This window comes from Lycorma delicatula, chromosome 1 (assembly GCF_047948215.1).
Source record: "Lycorma delicatula isolate Av1 chromosome 1, ASM4794821v1, whole genome shotgun sequence".
In the NCBI taxonomy this organism is placed as follows: Eukaryota; Metazoa; Arthropoda; class Insecta; order Hemiptera; family Fulgoridae; genus Lycorma; species Lycorma delicatula.
This window is the reverse complement of record NC_134455.1, coordinates 189184043-189204958: the sequence shown is the minus strand read 5'-3', so window position 1 is coordinate 189204958 and position 20916 is coordinate 189184043. Positions and strand designations below refer to the sequence as shown.

At 30.0% G+C, this 20916-nt stretch overlaps 1 protein-coding gene across 3 annotated transcripts in view; it reads left to right on the top strand.

Moving 5' to 3' along the window:
- The window catches only part of LOC142326313 (sodium-coupled monocarboxylate transporter 1), a 172358-nt gene that overhangs the window by 72533 nt on the left and 78909 nt on the right, over positions 1-20916 (top strand). For all 3 annotated transcript variants that reach the window (XM_075368721.1, XM_075368714.1, XM_075368729.1), the window contains exon 2: positions 13368-13573. In XM_075368721.1, coding sequence (XP_075224836.1) covers positions 13369-13573 — 205 coding nt within the window. In that variant the 5' untranslated portion in view covers position 13368. The remainder of the gene's footprint in view (positions 1-13367; positions 13574-20916) is intronic.

Sequence of the window (20916 nt, the reverse complement as noted above, 5' to 3'; positions counted from 1 at the left end):
TGACAAGAGTTTACCAAAGATTGGACGTTATACAAATTATACACTAGTTTATACTAATTACTTATCGATGGATTTTAAATTTATTAAAAGAAATAAAAAAGTGTAATTGTTGGTCGAGAAGAGATCATAATTTGGCGGCGTAATCATAAACAAACAAAAAATAGCAAATTAGAGAAAAACGGGTACAAATATATTTTGTTTGCATAAGACGTGGGTAAATGAAGGCCACACCAAGAATTTGGAGTGATACGACAGTTACATCGGTAAAAACAGCATTTTATGTAGGGACCTGCAACCTCCAAAAAATAAAGGAAAGCGATTTATTGTGGTGCATACTGTCAATAAAAATTGATTTTTAGAGGAAGGATTACTCGTTTTTAATCCAAAAAATCTGAAGACTACCATGATATTCACGGAGATATTTTTAGGAAGTGGTTTGAAAACGTATTGTTATTGCCCAAAAATAGTATTGTTGTAATGGACAATGCTCCTTACCATAGTGTAAACAGTTCATGAAGGAAACAAGAAATTGCTTTATGGCTGCAATAAAAAAAAAATCAACTTTGGAGAAAACAGTTTAAAAGCAGAACTCTGTCAACATGTAAGACACAATCGTAACAAATTTAATAAATTTTTAATCGATGATTTGGCTGAAACGAAAGATCATACGAGGTTTTCCCCCTTATCACTGTAACCTTAATCCGATTGGGTTAGTGTGGAGCCAAGTAAAAGGCTATGCTGCCCGAAATAATAAATATAAAATGAAAGACATTAAAATCCTGCTTGAAAAAGGCATGAGGGAGGTATCAACTGATAAGTGGAAACAGTGCGTGAAGCATGTTACAGAAGAAGAAAAGATGTGGGACTTAGATAATTTTCTCGATGTTGGGGTTGATGAACTAATAATTAATATTGGAGGTGATTCGTCGTCAACGCCAACATCTGGGAGTGAAAAAAATCGGATGTAATGAAGGGAATCCAGTATTTGTCGGACGCTGACAGAGAATAAGATAAGCAATTTTCTTAACGTTTCGAAGTGGTAAGGTTTTGTTCAAGTTATATATTTCACCTATTAAATTATTTTTAATACTGGCAGTTATGTTTGGGATATTATTGCTTTCGTAGGTTTTATTATATTAAAAATTTTGTGAGGAATTAAAAAGTTGATTGATTAGTATAAAATAAAGTATAAAGTAAATATAAATTAAATAAATAATTGCAATTAAATAAATTATAATAGTAATTATAATTATAATTAAATAAATAAATTAACTGTAAAGTGAGTATAAAATTTTGTGAGGAATTAAAAAAAAATATAAGTTTAGTATGTAATGTTTTTTAGGCATACTGTTCCTCAACGCTCTGTCGTCTGCAGTGTGTTTATGCATCTCTCCTTAAAATGAACAGAAAAGAGAGTACGTATATATCTCGCATAACTTAAAAACGATTAGCCGTAGGATGTTGAAATTTTGGATTTAGGACCGTTGTAACATCTAGTTGTGCACCTTCCCTTTTGACTGCAATCGACTTGACCAAAGATGTCGAAAAAAAGGCCAAAATCAAAAAACTTGGATTTTGGACTTTTTTTTAACTGCAGTAATAATCCCCATTGAGAGCTTTTAAACGATGTATCATAAGTAGTACTTATTTTCGTTGGTTCCAGAGTTATAGCCAAATAAATTTTAATTAATGAAATATTTTGATCTTATCAAAATATATCAAGGAAGGCAAATCGGTTCAAATTCGACGTCATTTTTTTTTTAAATATATTGATTTATTAATAATTATTAATCTCAGATTATAAAAAAAAATACTTTTATAATACATAATAATTCAACAATAACAATTAAAAAAAAATAAAATATGAAAAAAAATCAGTAAAATAAAATTTTATGTACTTTTCATTTTTTTTAAAATGTGTATATGTAATTTAATAGACGTACCAGGGAGTCAATGTGGTGTCCACATCAGATTTTTTTTTATTAAAAAATGTAAAATATCTTTTTTTTAGCAATGATTAGTGAAAATATTTTAAATAATTAAAATTTTTTTTCAAATAAAATTTTGTTTATTTCGTACATTTTTAATTTTACTTTCAGAATAAATATTATGTAAAAACTGGAAAGTAGACAAAAACTACTTAATTATACGTCTAGTTATTTGAAAGGACAAATTAAAAATTTGTACAAAATGACATTTTTCTGTATCATTAAAGCGTTCAATACTAGGTTACTAATTATTATTTAAAAGAACTTTTATCTTTAAATTCAATAGTTTACGTTAATTACGCTGATAATTACTGAAGCTCGTTATTTGTATTATTATCGTGTTTTGAAGTGGATTTTCATTTTATAACTCAGTGGTTTATTTGTTTGTTACCGGTGAGTTGTGTTTTCATATGCAATTAGTATATAACAGTTCTTGCTATTCACTCATCAGGTTTTTATTGCTAAAATATTTGAATTAATTTGTAAGTAACTTTCAGTTTAAAATGGCTATTTTTGTATGAATTAACGATTTATATTAGATTAGAAAGACCAACAATGCGAATTATTCGTACACATATATGAATTATTCAGCATAAAGACAGTGTAAGTTAAAACTACAAAATTCAATATATTTTTTTAGAATTTTAATTTATTCTGTTCAAAATCTTCAACTAAATATGGCTAATATTTGTAAGAAAAACATGGCGACAATTTTTTTTAACTTCCCGAACTGATAATTTGCATTGTATATCCGGATTCTAATTTATGTTAATATAATTAAAATATAAGTACAAAATTATAAATTTATTATTCTGTAAGCTATACTTTACTGTTGTGTATGCTTTATGCTGTTATTATGTAAGAATACTTGCAATTTTTTTTTTAGCAACGTGGTTAATTGAATTGTAACCGTAGAACAAACACACAATACCACTTACTTTATTTTATGATTAATTTACCACATAAGCTGGAAGCTTCTAAATGGGAATAAAAAATACAAATTTTGTAGCGTATTAAAAATGCCATGCTGACCGTGATTCGAATCGGGGAACTTCGTATGAAAGGTTGAGACGATACCTCTCCGCCACAAAGATCGACAATTATTTATTATTTCACCAAGCAATGTAGCGTGTATATTTATTGATCATATGTATTAGCGTTATAAATAATATAATGGTATGAGAGTGAACGTAATTGAGTAAAAAAAAAAAACGCAAATTAATTTTGTTTTCTTATTTAATGAACTTTTCATGTCAAATTAATAAACTGCAGTTTCAATTGCTTCAATTTGTGAGGAAATTTCATCTCGATTAACTTGCGGGTACACTCGTTCTAGAGTAAAATATCTATTATTGTTTTTTTGATAACTTCATAGTTCTCTCAAAATAATTTAAATCGCATAAGTTTTGTGTAAAAAGAATGTTTTTGAACTCATCCTCCATGAAGATTACCAAGTGTCTTCATAAAACCTAGGGTATGGGGCGACTTCGATTAATCCAGCAATCTAAAAAATGTTTATTTCAAGCTCAGGAAAAAATGATATTAATATCTGATGCTCGACATCTTGCTGAAAGTAGATGAAAATAATTTGCATTTTTGAGTTCACCGAATCTGATAAATAATTACAAATCAAGGTATGTATTTTAAATTTTAGGTTTTTTTTTCAGTAAAGTAGAAAACCCCAATTACGATTTTTTTTCTTGTAAATCGTATTATTAACTGCAGTTTGCCTTCTCAAAATGTGTGTATGTACTTAAATGAAAAGTAAATATATATAATATATTTTTAAGTTATTGGTTTTCGCTGATTTTATCTAATAATAGTTTGCAAGCTGAAAATTTATTTTTCTATTGGTCGGTTTGATCAACAAACTGAAGGTAAAACTGGACATATTTATAAAGCATTTCTGTAAATAATGTCCCTATCTTTTCAGTATTCGTTATTGAAACCATTATTTTATCATTTCTGTTCGCTTTTAAACCGAAATTTCTGGGTATTTTATTAGATAAGAAGTTCCCAGGGGGGGTAATCAAATCTATTTTATTTATAAGAAAATGATACCGTATTGTTTTATTTTGAAGTGCCTAAATAAAACACCAATCTTTTCGTCATTATTAAATATTTATTATACTTACTAACCTAAAGATTATCATCGCTTGGAACTTTCTCAGAAAGTGTTTTTAAGAAAAAAAAAACGGGCTGTCAAATCATTATTTGGCGTTCATAAGTAAGAATGTGCTAAACTAAATAGATTTTTAGAAAATTAAAAGTGTAAAATTACCCATGTTTTTAAAGTTATGAATGTGTAATTTTCCTTAAAAGAATAATCATTTAAAAATGTCATTTTTAAAAAGTAACAATATGTGTTTCTACCAGACAACAGAACTGTTTTCATATAATTCAAGAAAATAATTTAGCTTATGTTAAAGATCCATATTATCCTTCCGTTGCCATTTTTAATAAATTACCGATCGATTTATTTAAAACATTTTCTCATTGAATGAAATTAAAAAAAATTTGTTTACAGAAACAATATTATTCTGTTGATGAATTTGAGATATTATTAAAAAAATAAAAATTAAAAGCCCATTATTTCTACGTCCTGTTCAATTTGTACATGTGCTAAGTAATTTTCAATGACGTCTTCTGCATTCTGAATCGTGAATTATTTTCCAATTATATTTTATAAATAATATCTTTAATTACTTAACTCAACATTATTTAATGCGTTTAAATTGTAAGCAATTAGTCTGGTCTTTAATTACATCTAGATTTTATCCAATAAGTAATATTGTATGGTGTAGTCCTACTCTTTCTTTTCTTTCTTTTTCTGTTTACCCTCCGGGAATTACCGTTCAGGTAATACCTCATAGGATGAATAAGGATGATATGCATGAGTGCAAATGAAGTGTAGTCTTGTACAGTTTCAGTTCGACCATCCATGAGATGTGTGGTTAATTGAAATCCAACCACTAAAGAATACCGGTATCCACGATCTAATATTAAAATCCGTATAAAAGGAACTGCCTTTACTAGGGCTTGAACACTGGAACTCTCGACTTCCAAATCAGCTGACTTAGAAAGAATCTCTGCAGTCCTACTCAAATCAAGGTTTTATCACATATCCCTCATTACATCCAGGAAAATTCCGTGAGTTTTTTTGTATCCCTGGAGTAGCATATTCATTTCTGGCGTGATATATTATATACTATATTATTTACTGATCTTTTATGTAAATAAACCTTTTATTCAATTCTTAAATTACAAACTCTTCTTGTCAGAAATGTTATTCTTAAGGAAATTAAATTTGTACAGAGTTTTGGTTATCTGGAGAAGTTAGGCAGTATTTATAAAAACTCGTATTTGGATTTGTAAATTTCATAATAGTTTGAGCAATTTAAGTTAAAAAAGATGATTGTGTGATAATATGATTCATGTTTATATGTTTCTTTTGCAAACTGCAATCTTTGGCTTATTTATTTAATCTTATTTTGTATTATTAAATAAATAAGATTATTTAAAGAATACTTTTGATTTAAAATGATTAAAATTGTAATTGTTAATTTTTGTGTGTTACTTTTATTTGTTAAGGTCAATGCGATTTGCTCTATAACGTTTTAGGTTATTTTTCAATTTATCTATGAAAACTAATTTTCTGAGTGAATATTAAACAAAACTGCTATTTATGCCGGATCTGAACTAACATATTTCTAATAAAACACACTAAATTACAAGAAACGTTTTCTGTGTGGATAAGAACGGTAAAAAATTAATAAAGAAATATTGTATTTCATGTTGGTATAGTCAACAATGAAAGTTAAGGTTCAGGAGGATGTTTGTACGAGTAAAAATGAAACTCCATCTCAAACGAACATAATTAGCTACAGATATAGGGATATAAGCCCAATTTCCTCCATTTCTTCCGAGAAAAAGGATGTGCGTACGACATTGGCTGTATATTGCGTAGTAATAATAAATACTAATTTTTCACTAGGGTAAAATCATTAGTATTATTGTTGGCTATAGGCCAGCGTTTCTTAACTGTTCGTAATCTATAGTTAAGAAAACATTTTTGTGTATAAAGACACATTTAAAAATATTTTTAAGATAATAATTAAAAACGTAGGAGTCGCAATATAAACTTAAAAATACTTTATACAGTTTTAAAGAAATAAACACATGTGAGGAAAAACTGCCACTCCCTTTCAGTACTTCTATATTACTAATTGCGACTTCGATAAAATTCATACTGAAAATTTCTCATGATTTCTTAATATTGCTAAACAGTTAATTTTCATTTAACTGAACCGTTAGATAAAGTACATTTCTTTTCCTAGAATTTTTGGTAATTTTCCATCACCATTTATAAATAATCTTAACTGAGTAAGTAGTTAGTGAGTTTAAACCCGTTAACGTGTCATATTAATCTCATCGTTATTAAAAATAATATAATTATTTATACCATTTTCTCATTTTCTTTTTATTAGTAGTACAGATATATGATTGTACATAAGCCACCGACTGAATCGAGGAAGATGAATATTCAACACCGTATTAAGACACATAAAATGAAAAAAGGAACAGGAAATACGACTGATTAATTAAAACTCTATGTACAAATAAAATCTAATAAAGAGAATGAAATCCTCGGCCGCAAAACGTTTTTGTTTAATCTACTTTCAAATCGTCAATACGAGCCACAAATTGCTTCAACGATTTTAGACTCAATTTCGTATCATGCTATATTACATCAAGCATCAAGATGCCAAACGGCCACCACTCCGGTCTCTTTTAAAAAGAACGAGTTTTAAACTCTGAAAGGCTTTTGTGGTTTAGCAAGTTCAATGGAAATGTTACATTTGATCAAATCTGACTAGATTACGAGTTGCAAAAACCGTACGTAGTTGGTACGTTTTGAGTAACCGTAACAATATAAGACGCGATTTGAGTAATGTGTGTTGTAAAAGTGCCAAAGATACTGCCAATTTCGGCTGTTAATATTATTTGTAATAGCAATCCGTTTTCAAGTTACACAGTGGTGCCCAGGAAGTTCCACGGTTACCAAGAGATAAATTAAATTAAAGAATTAGTGAAAGCAGATTTTTTTTGCTGCATCTAGGCGAGGTTACTGAAATAAAAGGTTTGTGTAAGGTGTCAGCTGCTTGTGTTTGTGCTTTAAGAATGCAACAATGAAACGTATGATGATATATTGTGCTGTGAACAAATTAATCGAAACGCCAGCTTGAAATATTAATACCTATGTAAGTACAAAATTATTTAAGTCGATGAAATGATTTAAGATGTGTAGAAACGTGCCCCGCCTACGTGGTTTAAAAGATAAAAGTTTTGTGCCTCGAGTTCTACGTTAATTCAAATGCATTGTTGTCTCTGTCAGATTTACTGAAAATTTTTATTCAGATAATATGAACATGTGTTTAATTCTTTCATTAAAATAGTAAATCTCATTAAGTTAACTGGTTACAATTGTGTGTATTTGAAAAGTACAGTGAAGGCACAGTCAAGTACAGTGAGGGCAGTTCCCGTAAACCAAGCTTTCTGCATACTGAAATATGCATGCTTTCGAAGACTTTCAAGATTTAAAATCACTGAAGAAAATGCAATGTTTCCAGACGAGAAAAGCGATTTGGTGAAACATTTTGTGGTGAAAAATTCGTTTTGAAGGTTACGTATCAGTCAGTCGTATTTTCAGAATTCGAAACAAATAAATTTACTTAAAAGGAAATGAAGAAGCAATATGTCTGTAGTCGGTAATGAAAGTAGAGGTTTTATCAGAAAACGTTTTTTTTTTTAAAGATGAAGAGCGAGATTATGATTTCTTTAAAGCATTTGAACCGATGACTAGGCTAAAAGTAAATGACATTATTTCCAAATCTACGATCACTAATAAACGTTGAAAATTAATTTTTATTTTGATTTTCTTTTACGAAAATCCATGAGTTTTAAGGAACAAAATATCTGTATAACGTTTATTACGACGGATAACTCATATATCAGTTAGAAGATACACACGTTACCGGAGAAAATTGACACGATTTTACATATCAGTTGAACAATCATGTCTCAATGCTCTTAATACAATCTCTGAAGATACATCTCATCATTACACATTGAGAGGCGTCAATCTTTTTGGGGTTAAAAAAAATAAATATCTACACGAACTGCAATTTTCAAACGGTTTTCGCGAAAAAATAACTCGGCTTTTAAGAACCCATATCCTCAACTGTCTGCAATCGTATTAAAAAAATCCGACTCATGTTTCATAAAAGCCTCATTATGTGAAAAAATAAATAAAATTATACTCGCTGGAAATAATACTTTGTCGTTTCAAGAATCTGTTTTTTCTAACATGTTATTGTTAAGTAAATTCATTATAAAATAAATCACGAGGTGTCACACTATACTACTGTTCTGAAAGATGCTTGTGGTACCGAGAAGTTATTTATTTAAATCTTTGCTATAAACTGATTATCTCAATATGATGACAATACCTCGATTATTTTTCAAAATAAAATAAATTTTTTGTTTATACATTGTCATTCTTTTTCATAACATTCTCTTAGCTCGTGGTAATTTTTAATTATTACCGAATTTGCTTGTAGATACCACATTATAAAGTAAGAAACTGTGCTGTTTAATGGTACTGTTCACAGATCATTTTGAGACACCGCTGAAAAAAATCTTCGAATAAGGTGACTATGCATGTTTACGTACGTGTGTTTGTTTGTGAATATTAACATTATTTTATATTAAACTATTTAATGCACAATAAAATAGTAGTACATATTTTATGTATTCATCAATTTTATCAATATTATCTATACAGAAAACACTAAACTAAAGCGTTGTAACTAATAGTATTGTAGTTAGTTCATTAAATTAAGGTGATTACTATATAGAGAAATATGTAGATTGTAATAATTTATTCCAAATTAACTGATAAGACCTGGACCCGTGCACTTGGGTTTCTCTTAAATTCTGGCAGTAGTAGCATTATGGATTGGAGCCAGCGCATGTTTATTTGCTCAGACTGAAATAGCCACAGAAAGACATAACTGAATTATCTACCGCTTTCAGAATTGCTTCGTGCGCCCACGTGATACTCGGCTGCTTGTCAGCATGACGGTTTTAATAGACCAATTCATAATTGTGCAAATATACAGTATATTTTGCTTTCACTGAGGAAAAAATCATTTACGCCTTAACTTCATTAATAACAATTTATTGCAGATTACTTTTTGATAATATATTTTTATGCATTTCTTTCTCTCTCTTAATAAATAAATAAAAAAAAAGAAATTTATTTTTATACTCGAGTTGAGATTTCTGCTCTTAATTATAAAATATCAATTCCTATCGGCAGCTGGAAATAATAATAATTTATTTTCTCTATTGTTTGTAATTACAGAAAATTTGAACACAAATTTTAACAATATATTACACAGAAATAATAAACATATAAAATGTATATTATTGCATTTTATGAAAAAAATTGTCTAGAATTAGATAAATCTTTGAAAATATAGAAATATTGGTGTAATACTTAAATAAAAATTAACTACAATGTGATTTGGTTTTATAATTTAGATAATAAATTCGGTTACTATATAATGTCAACAGTGTGCAAAAATGTTTAATTACAATTTTATGAAAGTAATGATTAAATCCCAAAATAAAGAGTCCAAAAGAAAGCATTAATTAAACAATTTTTACAACTTTACAAAAGAGAATTTATTTATTCTCTGTTAATATAACAACGGTTAATTCTACAAACTGAAAAAACGTTCTCCTGATTGCAATAATAATCTCCAGCTAGTTTTACTCGAGTACGGAAAATATAACGAATACATCAACAATTGCATTATAAAAGAAAGCAAAACAAAATAATTGAAAGGAGTATCGTACGAGTACTATACGACAATTGCGTATGCTCTTCAGTTTTATTACAGTTTATTGTATCATAATGCCCGTTGACTATTATTTTGGTTTCACATTCAACTGTTCTTGAAGACAAACTGTGATGCCCGGCCTAAATATTTTTTCTTTCCTTAACCGGTACAACTTTGATATCTAACTTTAAATATTACTGTAGTAATTTTTATTTATTTTTTACTAATTTTAACACAAACCGTTATAAATTAAAATTTTTTAAAAGTTTCTTTTATTTATAAATCAAAGGAATAAAACAATTTTTAAAATTAAAATTAGCTTGAACCTTTTTTAAATTTTTTTGCGTTATCAGCGATACCAATATCATATGGTAATTTCTCCATGAACTTTGGCCTTAAATAGATGGCTTTCATCCAAATAATATAATTCTATGGACCTCTACTGACATGTTTGTTCTATATCTTAATGTAATTATTAGCATTTAATTATATGTTTTGATATTTCCACAATCGATTATTGCTTTATTAATAAATAAAGTGGACCATCATTAATATCTTTAAAAGATATAAAATGCATAAAGTTTGGAATATCTAAGTGCAAGTCTTGTACAAAAAGAGCCGTTATCATACACATAGATGATAAATTCAATATGATTTACACTTAAATATATATTTAAGGTTCTCTTAAAGTTAAAATAACAAAAAAGAAGTTAAATAGACTGTAACTGTATGTTAAATTATGATATGAATACTATATTAATTATGGAAAGAAAAATTCCTTTATATTCTGAATGAGTCTATCATATTTTATCTTTAAAAGACTAGAACATAAAACGCCTAATATTAGGTGACCAATTTGAACCCTTCTTAAAATAGTCAGTAGAATAATATCGAAGGGCAGATAGCAGACGGAAGGTCGCTCCATTGGCACCAAATCCATATTATAATCTAAAAGAATTATAATTTTTTTAAATTGTTTGTTGCATTTTTCATTCAAAAAAAAAACTTTGTTTAATGTTTAATTGCGTCTTGAAATTTTTATCTATTTACTCAACAGCTAGCCTACAACGGGAACTAAATTATTATGGTGTGATAATGCTATACCTCGATTCCGATGCGTATAGTCGTCATCGAGGATTTCCGGAAAGATGGTACCTCGACATCAGTTACGTGTTAGCATTCGGTGTTAGATTTGTTTAATTTACTGTTTTGAAATTATTTTATTTTGTTGTAAATAATTTACGGAGAGATTGTGTGGGAGATATTTATTTGTATATCTTCTACTACTAATATTACAGTTGATGCTTAATAAAAAAAAAAAATGTTATATTATCTTACGAGTCTGTTCGTATTTGACTTGATCGATTAGGTGATTGTATGATGAAAATATAAAGCCTAGTGCTAAGAATTGAACCAATTTAAGTTGTCAGCAAGATAAATTATTTTTTTGAAAGATAATTAATATATTTGCAGAATATCAGAATTGTATTCATCTGCTATTCCAAAAGTGCAAACCGTTTTTATAATATTTAAATCTGTTGCTAGTACAAGAATTTTCGGCGCTCATATTACGTATGAAGGCCTAAAAGTTTAAATTTTTCAAAATAAAAATTTAAAAGAAATTTCGTTAAAAAATTAGCTATAATCAATGTCAGAAAAAGGACTAATTCGTTTTCGATCGTTACACCACCACATACGAAATTATAGGTCTGGATTCAGGAATCTTAGTTGAAGGTGTGTGATAAATTCCAAATAAGTTTTTTTTTCTGAGAGAGGACTTAAAAGAACTATTTTTTAGAATAATAATTATTTATTTTACCCTATATATAGTTACATGTGAAAGATAATAATTTTAATATAAGAAAACGCTTAGCTGGTTCGAGATTCGAACAAGAACCTTTTCAGATGGAAGGCAGAGACGCTACCACTCCGCTACGTTAATATCCAGTTCAAGAGAGATTGTTACTTACTAATAACAAACAGATTCTAATGTTCTACGAATAGTCCAAGTCTTGTAATTTTGATTTCAATATTTGATTTCAATTATTGAGCATAAAAAGAGTATGATGCATAATGGATATAATTTATAATAAAAGTTTAATGTTTTATCATGGTATAAATATCATGGTAGAAATTATCAAGAACAATACAACTTGGTGTTATAAACAAAAGAAGTAAACAAAAATAACATCACTAGATTTTTGGCGATAGTAACTACAAATTGTCATTCAGTAGTCCTTAAGTCAAGCGCACACGGAAGCCTTTCTACCTTTGGACGTCCTCGTTGTTGTCAAGCAGTTTGATCGCTAGGTGGTTGACATAATTTTCTAGACGTTATTGGAATTTAACGCTGTACTGTCTCACAACCTCACGAACTGTCTGAAGCTCCAGATATTTATAGCGCCTCTGCATTTGTTCTCTTTACCTTGTTTCGGAAGAATTGTGTGATACTTTCGTTACTATTACTTATTGTCACCCCACAACTCCATATCATAAGTCCAGATTGGTCGTAGGATAGCTTTGTAAAACAATTTTTATTTTACAATGTGAGGTATGTGTTTCTCTGCAAAAGCCAAAGTAATTCCCCCAAGTTTAGTCCAAGGTGCTTGTTTACAGTAAGGATAGCAGTGTCATCGACAAATGTGGTGACGATCCAACCTTCCAGGATCGGAAAATCGCAGTATATATTGAATATAGCACAGGATCCAGTACAGATCCCTGAGGAACACCCAACATCGAAGAATCTCGATAACTCATCATTACATCTTACCTGAAAGAAAGTTTTAATTTTAATTTATAGAGCAAACCAGGCAACGATACTTTGTCGAGGCCTGTTGGATATCTAGCAATGCCGCCGAGCAGAATTTTCTTTCCTCCAGACATTCACTTATGATGCTGGCGACTCTACCGGATTGTTTGATGGTGGATTGGTCATACCTGAACCTAAATTGATGGTCAGGAATTACTTCCTCGCGCTCCAAAACCTGCTTAAGCCTGCGAAGTAGGCTTTTCGAATAGTTTAGATAGGACCGGTAAGAGGTTAATTGGCGTGTAAGAAAAAGCCTCGTGAGCAGGCTTCCCGGTTTCAAGATCATTCGAATAAATACTTAATTTTTTTAAATTAATTGTGGAGAAAAGTTATGGAGGTAGCTCTGATAATTTATACAAGGAAAACTACTTTCTGTACTTAAGTATACTTTTTTAATTGATTATATTTGTTTTTCTACTTTAATTTTGTTATTATTTCAGTTATTTTGAGTTATTATGAACATATAAACATGTATAATTATAATATGTAGGGACTATACAATAAAATATCAGTAAATACCCAACAGCAAAATTAGTTATAACTATCACTATAATAAGTTATTGTGATAGTTATAACTATGTTGTAATCTGATGTTATTAATTATAATGTATTTTATATTTGTGCTGTAATACAAATTATACTTCATTTTTATGTGTGTTTCAGGATGGATGAAAGCAGTTTAGCAATAGACTATATTGTGTTCGTTTTGCTGATATGTGCATCTACAAGTGTAGCGGTTTATGGAAGGTTGTCAGGACCAAAAGAAAGAACTAAAGCAGATTATGTTTTTGCTGCTAGCAGTTCAGTATCTGTGGTAGCTATGATGCTGTCAGTTGCGAGAGGATTTTTAGGTGTAAGAGTTTTTCTAGGTGAGTGATTATTTAATAATATTTGTTTCATTTAATTTCCAACAGGTCAATTTGACCTACCCAATTCTTTGCTAATTTCCTAAATGAAACATAGGTAGCCCATGAGATAAAAAACACCACTGATAATAATTTCAAGGTACTTGAAAGCGATGTATAACAGATTCACCAGGGTTTTCAATCTCACGTTATACTGCTCAGATCTTTTACCTTTTAACTTACATAAATACAATTTCAAGAGATTAAGAGTATATTATGTTAATAAAGTTTATGTTATAGAAAATATACTTTTATTATCCTCTGATCAATAGCCGTTTGGTATCCAGATCTATGAACAAAAGGAAAAGTTACATTTTTATTATCATAAGTAGGTAGTTTTAATTCCATTTTTAGAGTACATACTGATATTGTCCTTTGATTAAGAAATTCCTTAAAGGACAAAACGCAGTAAACTTTTTTCAGGTAGAAGATAAGGTTATTTCTTAAAGTAATAAAAAAACACAAATTATTTCATGTTGAAAATTTTTCCTGCTGATCTAACTTCAGAAATTAGTGAAACAGATATTGTTTATAATCTGTTTAAACTCTGTGAAGAATATGATTGAAAAATTCCTAGGTTAAGGCTATGTTTAATAATTAAGCACGAAACCTTAAACAATTGTTTAGCTAGTACAATATTTATATAAACAGTACATAAAAACTTAGAATTCCTTTTTAATCCAGACAGAATAACTATTCTCCGTGGAAACCATTTACGATTATGAAACAAATCAAAACAAGTAGTACATCATGCTAACATGTTATTGCAATGGGCAAAATTTAGTCGTGAATAGGCAGATGGGATTTCCAATCACCTAACAAATGTTTTTTCAGTCATCTTTCATTGATACCTTTGATTCATTTCCTTAACTTCAGTGACTACAATCATGAAGTATGCCTTTAGTTCTGAAATGTACCTAGTTATAATCTAACCACTAGAAAAGAACTCAAGGAACTTCCCAACAAATTATTGTGATCAGTAACAATCTTATTTAATGTTATCTTAAGGACAGAGTAAATCCTAGATCGATCGAAAGATGTTCAAATTATGGTTGTCGCTGAACATGGAAAACCTTTAAATGAAATCTCTTATGCAGAACTATTAAAATCCTACCTGATATATTTAAATTGTCTGAATATCATTTACACAAAAAAAGACTACTATGTTATAGGAACATAAAATACCAGTTTATCAATCTGGTTTTTAATGGAATCAAGGAACCATCGAAAAAGTTCATAAAGTAACATACATAAAACCGTGGAGGAGAAGATTGAATTTTATTTTACCTAAATCAGGCTTTTGACAGCGTGGTGTAAAGATCTCTGGTGTACAAAAAAAAAAATATAACTATCTTATCATTTTTTAAATATTTTCAAGTATTATCTATTAGACAGATTTTGCATTTCAAAATTCTGGTGAGAGCAAACAGCTGTACTCTACACAACCAGTGTTGTAAGTCTGCACAACCAGTGTGCTACAAGAAATCAGTCTGGATCAATTTTAATGTGGTTTTTACACTTTTCATCTACCTGTAGCAGAAATACGTCAGTGTTTGCTGATTTTGATTTCACACGCAAATTATATTAATTAAGTTTGACTTACCGAGTATGGTTTCACAATATTTGCAAGAACATCTCTTAACTGCAGACCGCATCAAACTCAAGATCGATAAAATAAGTGGCGAATGAAAACCAACAAAGATAAAAGCATTTACTTTTACGCTCTTAAGAGAAACATGTACACCGATATTTCTTGAGGTGTTCAACTACCTTATCGCAGTAGGTAAAATACCTCAGAACACATCTTGAAAGTAGACTAACTTGGAAAAACTCACTAATGAATAAAATGGGAGAGATTGAATTGTGAGTTTCAGAAGTTCCATGAAATTTTTAGGGAATGATCATTTTACAACAGAATTATGATTTTCAAAAGTGTTATATTAACTGACTGGAGAATAGAGAATTCGACCATGGGGAACAACAATCATAAACTTACATTTAATTCTATTGTATTTAAAAAAATTTAAATCGCAAGTCTGTTTTTATTCAACTTGTTGAACGATAAAGTGCTGAATGATATTTAATTGTTCAATAACTATTGAGATAATTTTGATATTAAAAAGGCAAATATTATAAAAATAATAAAAAAAGCATTATACTAAATTTGCATTTAATATGTGGTGGGTTAGCACTGAGGATTGCATCTTAAATGCTCTTGTCAAGGTGAAAAGCACCGACTGTAAATATGTTTTGGAAATTTTTATACTCATAGAAGCAGCCTTTCCTTCCTTGTGTTGGAGTTTTGTCCTCTATAAGTTGGAAGCCGCAATGTTCCCGTAGCCCTGCAGACCGTACTACGTGATTGTCTAATCGTGCGGCTCTGTTTAAAGATGCGCACCTAGCTGTGGAAAAATTCGTCTCCAGGAGAGCCCGCAGGATTCCGTTCTGGGTCCCCTGCTGTGAAACCTGGTATTTGAGGGGATTCTGGGATTGACATTCCCAGAAGGGATCACGGCCCAGGCTTTCGCCAGTGATTGTCTCCTTTTATTTCGTGGTGACTGTCTCCTTTTATTTCGATCTTCCAGCTGCGGTGGAAGATCGAGCGCATCTCGATTTTCCAGTACCAGTTGACAAGGCCGCCAACTGCATTGTCAACTGCAGAAGGCTGGATGGTCATTCAAAATTTAAAGATTTCTTGTTCTGAAGACGAAGTTTATGCTTCTCAAGGGTGCAGACAAATTATCGTACAGTCAAAATCCCCACATTAAGTATAAAGGCTGTGTAATCAGCCGAGTGAGAGTTCATAAGTACCTAGGTGTTTTGTTTGATGTTTAGTTTGATGTTTGATTGATGATGTTTGATTTAGTTTGATGTTTGTTTGATGTTTGAAGTTGTTGTTTAGCAACCACATTAAACAAGTAGCGGCGGACGCCGTCTCAGTAATGCACAAACTTAGGAGAATTGCTCGGAAGGACTATTGATTGTTTGGCCGTTATATGTACATGGTTTACCACCTCGGTAAACCGTGTACAAATGTTCACCGACACCTCGTCTGTGAACATTTTCCTTTAGATATATTTTTCCCCATTAATTGCAATTATTTTTCAAATTATCTAAAATTAGTAGCTAAATGCATTGATTTAGCAATAAGGAAGAAGAAAATTCATATTAAAAACAAATAAATCCTGAAGAAAAGATTTTAGCAGGAAAAATGTCATAATATAGAAATACCGGATGAGCAACTTAAACCCGAATCGTTACAGACTAAACACTGTTCCAACATGTAATACTTTATTAACGAAATGGAAAAATGAAAACGTAAATTAAATCCTGTATTTACACTTGTAAATTTTTACGTATTTATCATAATTTTGCAAAAGATGTTCGAAGTGAGCAACATGCACCGTGATGCAATTTTGTGATCGAGTGATCATACTTTTAGTCATCTGTAACAAAAATTAGTTGTTAATGACGTCGGTTTCTTGTTGAATATTCACCGTAAGTTCATTGATAGCGTAAATGTGTGATTCATAATTTCTATCCTTTAAATAACCGCAAAGAAAAAACTCACAACTTGACAAATACGGGGAACTCGGAGGCCATCGCCCTCTGCTGACTTTTGTAAACAGCAGAGGTTTCTTTTGTAAAAGCCACATGAAAGCGTGCCAGTAAGTAGTTTGATGTGCGACACATAGCTCCATCTTGTTGAAAAAACCCATGCTCACTTTCACGATCTGTTAACTGAGGGAAGAATTCTTCTGAATATATACTTCGTGTTGACAGTCTTATCAAAAAATAGAGGCTCCATTATAGAATTACCAGAAACAGCTCAAACATTGATTTTTTTCATCGTGAAGTGGACGCTCAAACATCTGGTGAGGATTTTCAGTCCTCCAATACCTGGTGTTATGCGAATTAACACTCCCAGATAAATGAAACCATATCTTATCAGATATGAAATACAGCACCGAGTCTATCAGACCATCGACGTTGGTTTTGAGAAACCAGTCGCAATACTTAAGACGTTTGACTGTTCTATTAAGCTGTTGCACCTTATTGTATCATATTTAAATCATCAAGAATTTTATGACGATATGTCTATTAACACCATTTTGTTGTGATTACTTACACGTATATTTTTTCGGACGGGCAGAAATTCTTCTTGGAATATCGGCTGTGAAGTGACCTTTGAAATGCTAACGGAAGGTTGTCTATTTCGTTTTGTATTTTAAACCGAGACCTTTGTACGTCAGTTTTTTAACTGACGTACATATCGTGTGTGCTAGCGGGATACTGGCAATAGGATTTTTTCCGCTAACATTGAAATGTTTCTTGAAAGGATCTAAAACGTACATGATTTTCCATTCTAGCAAACCTTTCCTCGAACGAATAAGGCATTTTAGAAGAACACAACTGCAAACTACGAAACTATACTGCATTGAAGTGTGAACAGTTTACAACTGAAAACAGACTAAAGTAGTAACACACAAATAATAATGGCATTAGTAGCAGCAGCGTTAAAGGTGACCCTCTTATAACTGTAGTTAGAGCCGGTTAGGTTGCTCACCCTGTACCTCATGACAGCTTTTGAATTTTTGGTACAAACCCTACTCGCTATCGGATTAATCGACTAAGTTTTTTGACTATCATTGATAAAATTCTGTTAAAAAATTGACTCCATTAAAAGAACAGAGAACTAAGATACGAGACGTACTGAATAACTCGGTGAAATGAAATGAAAAAAAAAACACGCTTGTATATCTTGTTCTTAATACAGTACTGCAATTATTTCTTAAATAATTTTAAATTTGTTTCATAAATTCTTGATAATTTTTTCATCTTTTATAAAAGTGACAGACGTCACAGGCGTGACTTCTGTACGTACGTGCGAATGTATCTCGCATAACTCAAAAAGGATTAGTAGTAGGATGTTGAATTTTTGTATTTAGGACTATTGTAACATATAGTTGTGCATCTCCCCTTTTGATCGCAATCGACTAGACCAAAAGGATTCAAAAAACCCAAATTCCAAAAAAATAGATTTTGGACGTTTTCTTAACTGCAGTAATAAGCCCTCATTTAAAGCTTTTAAAGATATATCATAAGCGGTACTTATTTTCATTGGTTCCAGAGTTATAGCCACATAAAACTTTAATTTATGAAATATTTTGGTCTTACAAGGAGAAGGCACGTCGGTTCGAATCCGACTTCATCTCCTTTTTTTAACTTTTTTTTTAATTTAAAAATATTGAATTATTAATAAAAATTTGCAATAAATAATAATTCAATAATAACAATAAAAATATGAAAAAAAATTAGAAGTTATTAATGAAATTAAATTTTTGTACTTTTCATTAAAAAAAAAAAAAAAGTGTATATGTAATTTAATATGCGTGCAAGGAAGTTATGTGGTGTCCATATCAGATTTTTTTAGTTTTCACTCAGCTATTCATGTAAATGACACAAAAACAAAACGTTTTTACTTGTTTATTCAGCTGTACGTTGAAGAATCGTGATAAATATGAATTTATTAAATAAAACCACAAATGTACAGGTATATAATTTTTTTGTTAACACTGAACGAAAAGCAGATAGAAAGAATGAGATCACTCCGTTAGAAATTAAGTGCCGCAGGAGTTAGTGTTTTCTTTTGCAAATATTAAATACCGATGGAACCTTGAAATTTGATGGCGTTGTAACTGCACTAAAACATCACCACGCGACTGTAAACATAGATTAATTAATTAGGCTACATACAGTAAGCTTATGAACAAATAAACTCAGTGTTTACGAGGGAGTGTCCGTGACACTAATACAGTTTAATTTAAAACTACTGTACTTTACATTAAATGTAAAATAATTTTATCATATTTAATGTTGGAGGTTAAACAATGACTGGTCAGATGATTCATAGCAAATAATGTACATATCGTAATATTGATTACGAAATTAATTTATCTACTATGTAGTTATGTGCAAAACAAATATTTTAATATCTTAATTAACGTAAATAATAATTTTTACTGTTGTCTTTGAATCTGTTCTATTGTTGATTTTATAACAAATTTATAAATATTAAAGGGTTTTAAGAGATAATTGTTTGAATCATATACAGACTAATCTATGCCAACGTGAGCGCGCTCACAACATACCATAACATTTCAAACCTTACCTGGTTATTTGAAATAAGTGATTATTGTAAATTAGACTGACTACAAGTTGAGTAAAAATAATTATTATTACAAATTACAAACATATATAATATTTCAAATAATAATAAGTGACTTTATTGAGCATAAACTTCAGTATATTATTAAATACTATCAAATTCAAACATCATTTTGCCGATAATACGCATCATCAATACTCATTCAACTCGTATATCATTATACACATTATTATTCATTACTCAAATTGATTAATTATTTTGTGATTCAATGTTTTAATTCCATCCAGTTAATTTTCCCGTACTGCTGCAGAAGCGCTAAACATATTGCATTGTTTTTCAAAAGAAAGAATTGAATTAATTTATTCCTTTAGGTTAGCCGTTCAGACCTTTATTATGGCTGTAACACTTGTAAAGCAACTGACGTACAATAGATACACCGGTCCGAGACAATCTGACAGTAATAATGTTTTTAACTCAGCCAATCCCTTTGGTTTTTGTATTTTTAATTCGGGAATGTAGGTAGTTGCCCCGCTTACTCATATACAGTGAGTTGATTTACCAGCTTAGGATGTGCCGGAGAGAGTAACAAGCAGTCGTTATCGTAAAATGTACCCATCTGACCAGGCTTCTTACACAATAAGACAAGCCCTTATACTATCTCACATTACATTATTAATTAATAGTTGTTAAAATATAAAAATATTATTTATATTTTATTTACTAGTTTTAAACCTGATAATTATTAAATGTTTATTAAAAGAAAAGATTTTTTAATTAAGGAAAAAATCTTTTTACTCACAATTAATAAAATAAATAAGGCCGCTAAAAGTTATGTTTAAACTACATTTTATAACATTTTTAATTTATTCTACAGCGATTTTTGTTATAAATGTATAAAACAATGTTTATTTTAACAATTTTTATCGTTTTTATTTTATTTTCTCATTAAGCATTCAATTCTCGAATAGGCTCAGTTTTATTTTTAAATTCTTTCTAGCGATGCCGAATAAACTGTGCTCACGTTAATATGGTATCTCAAAATTTTTACCTTGGATGCTAAAGAATTAGAAAACCATTGATTGACTATATCTCAACAATAGCGTTCTCAACAATAGTTGCATTATTTGATTATACGAGT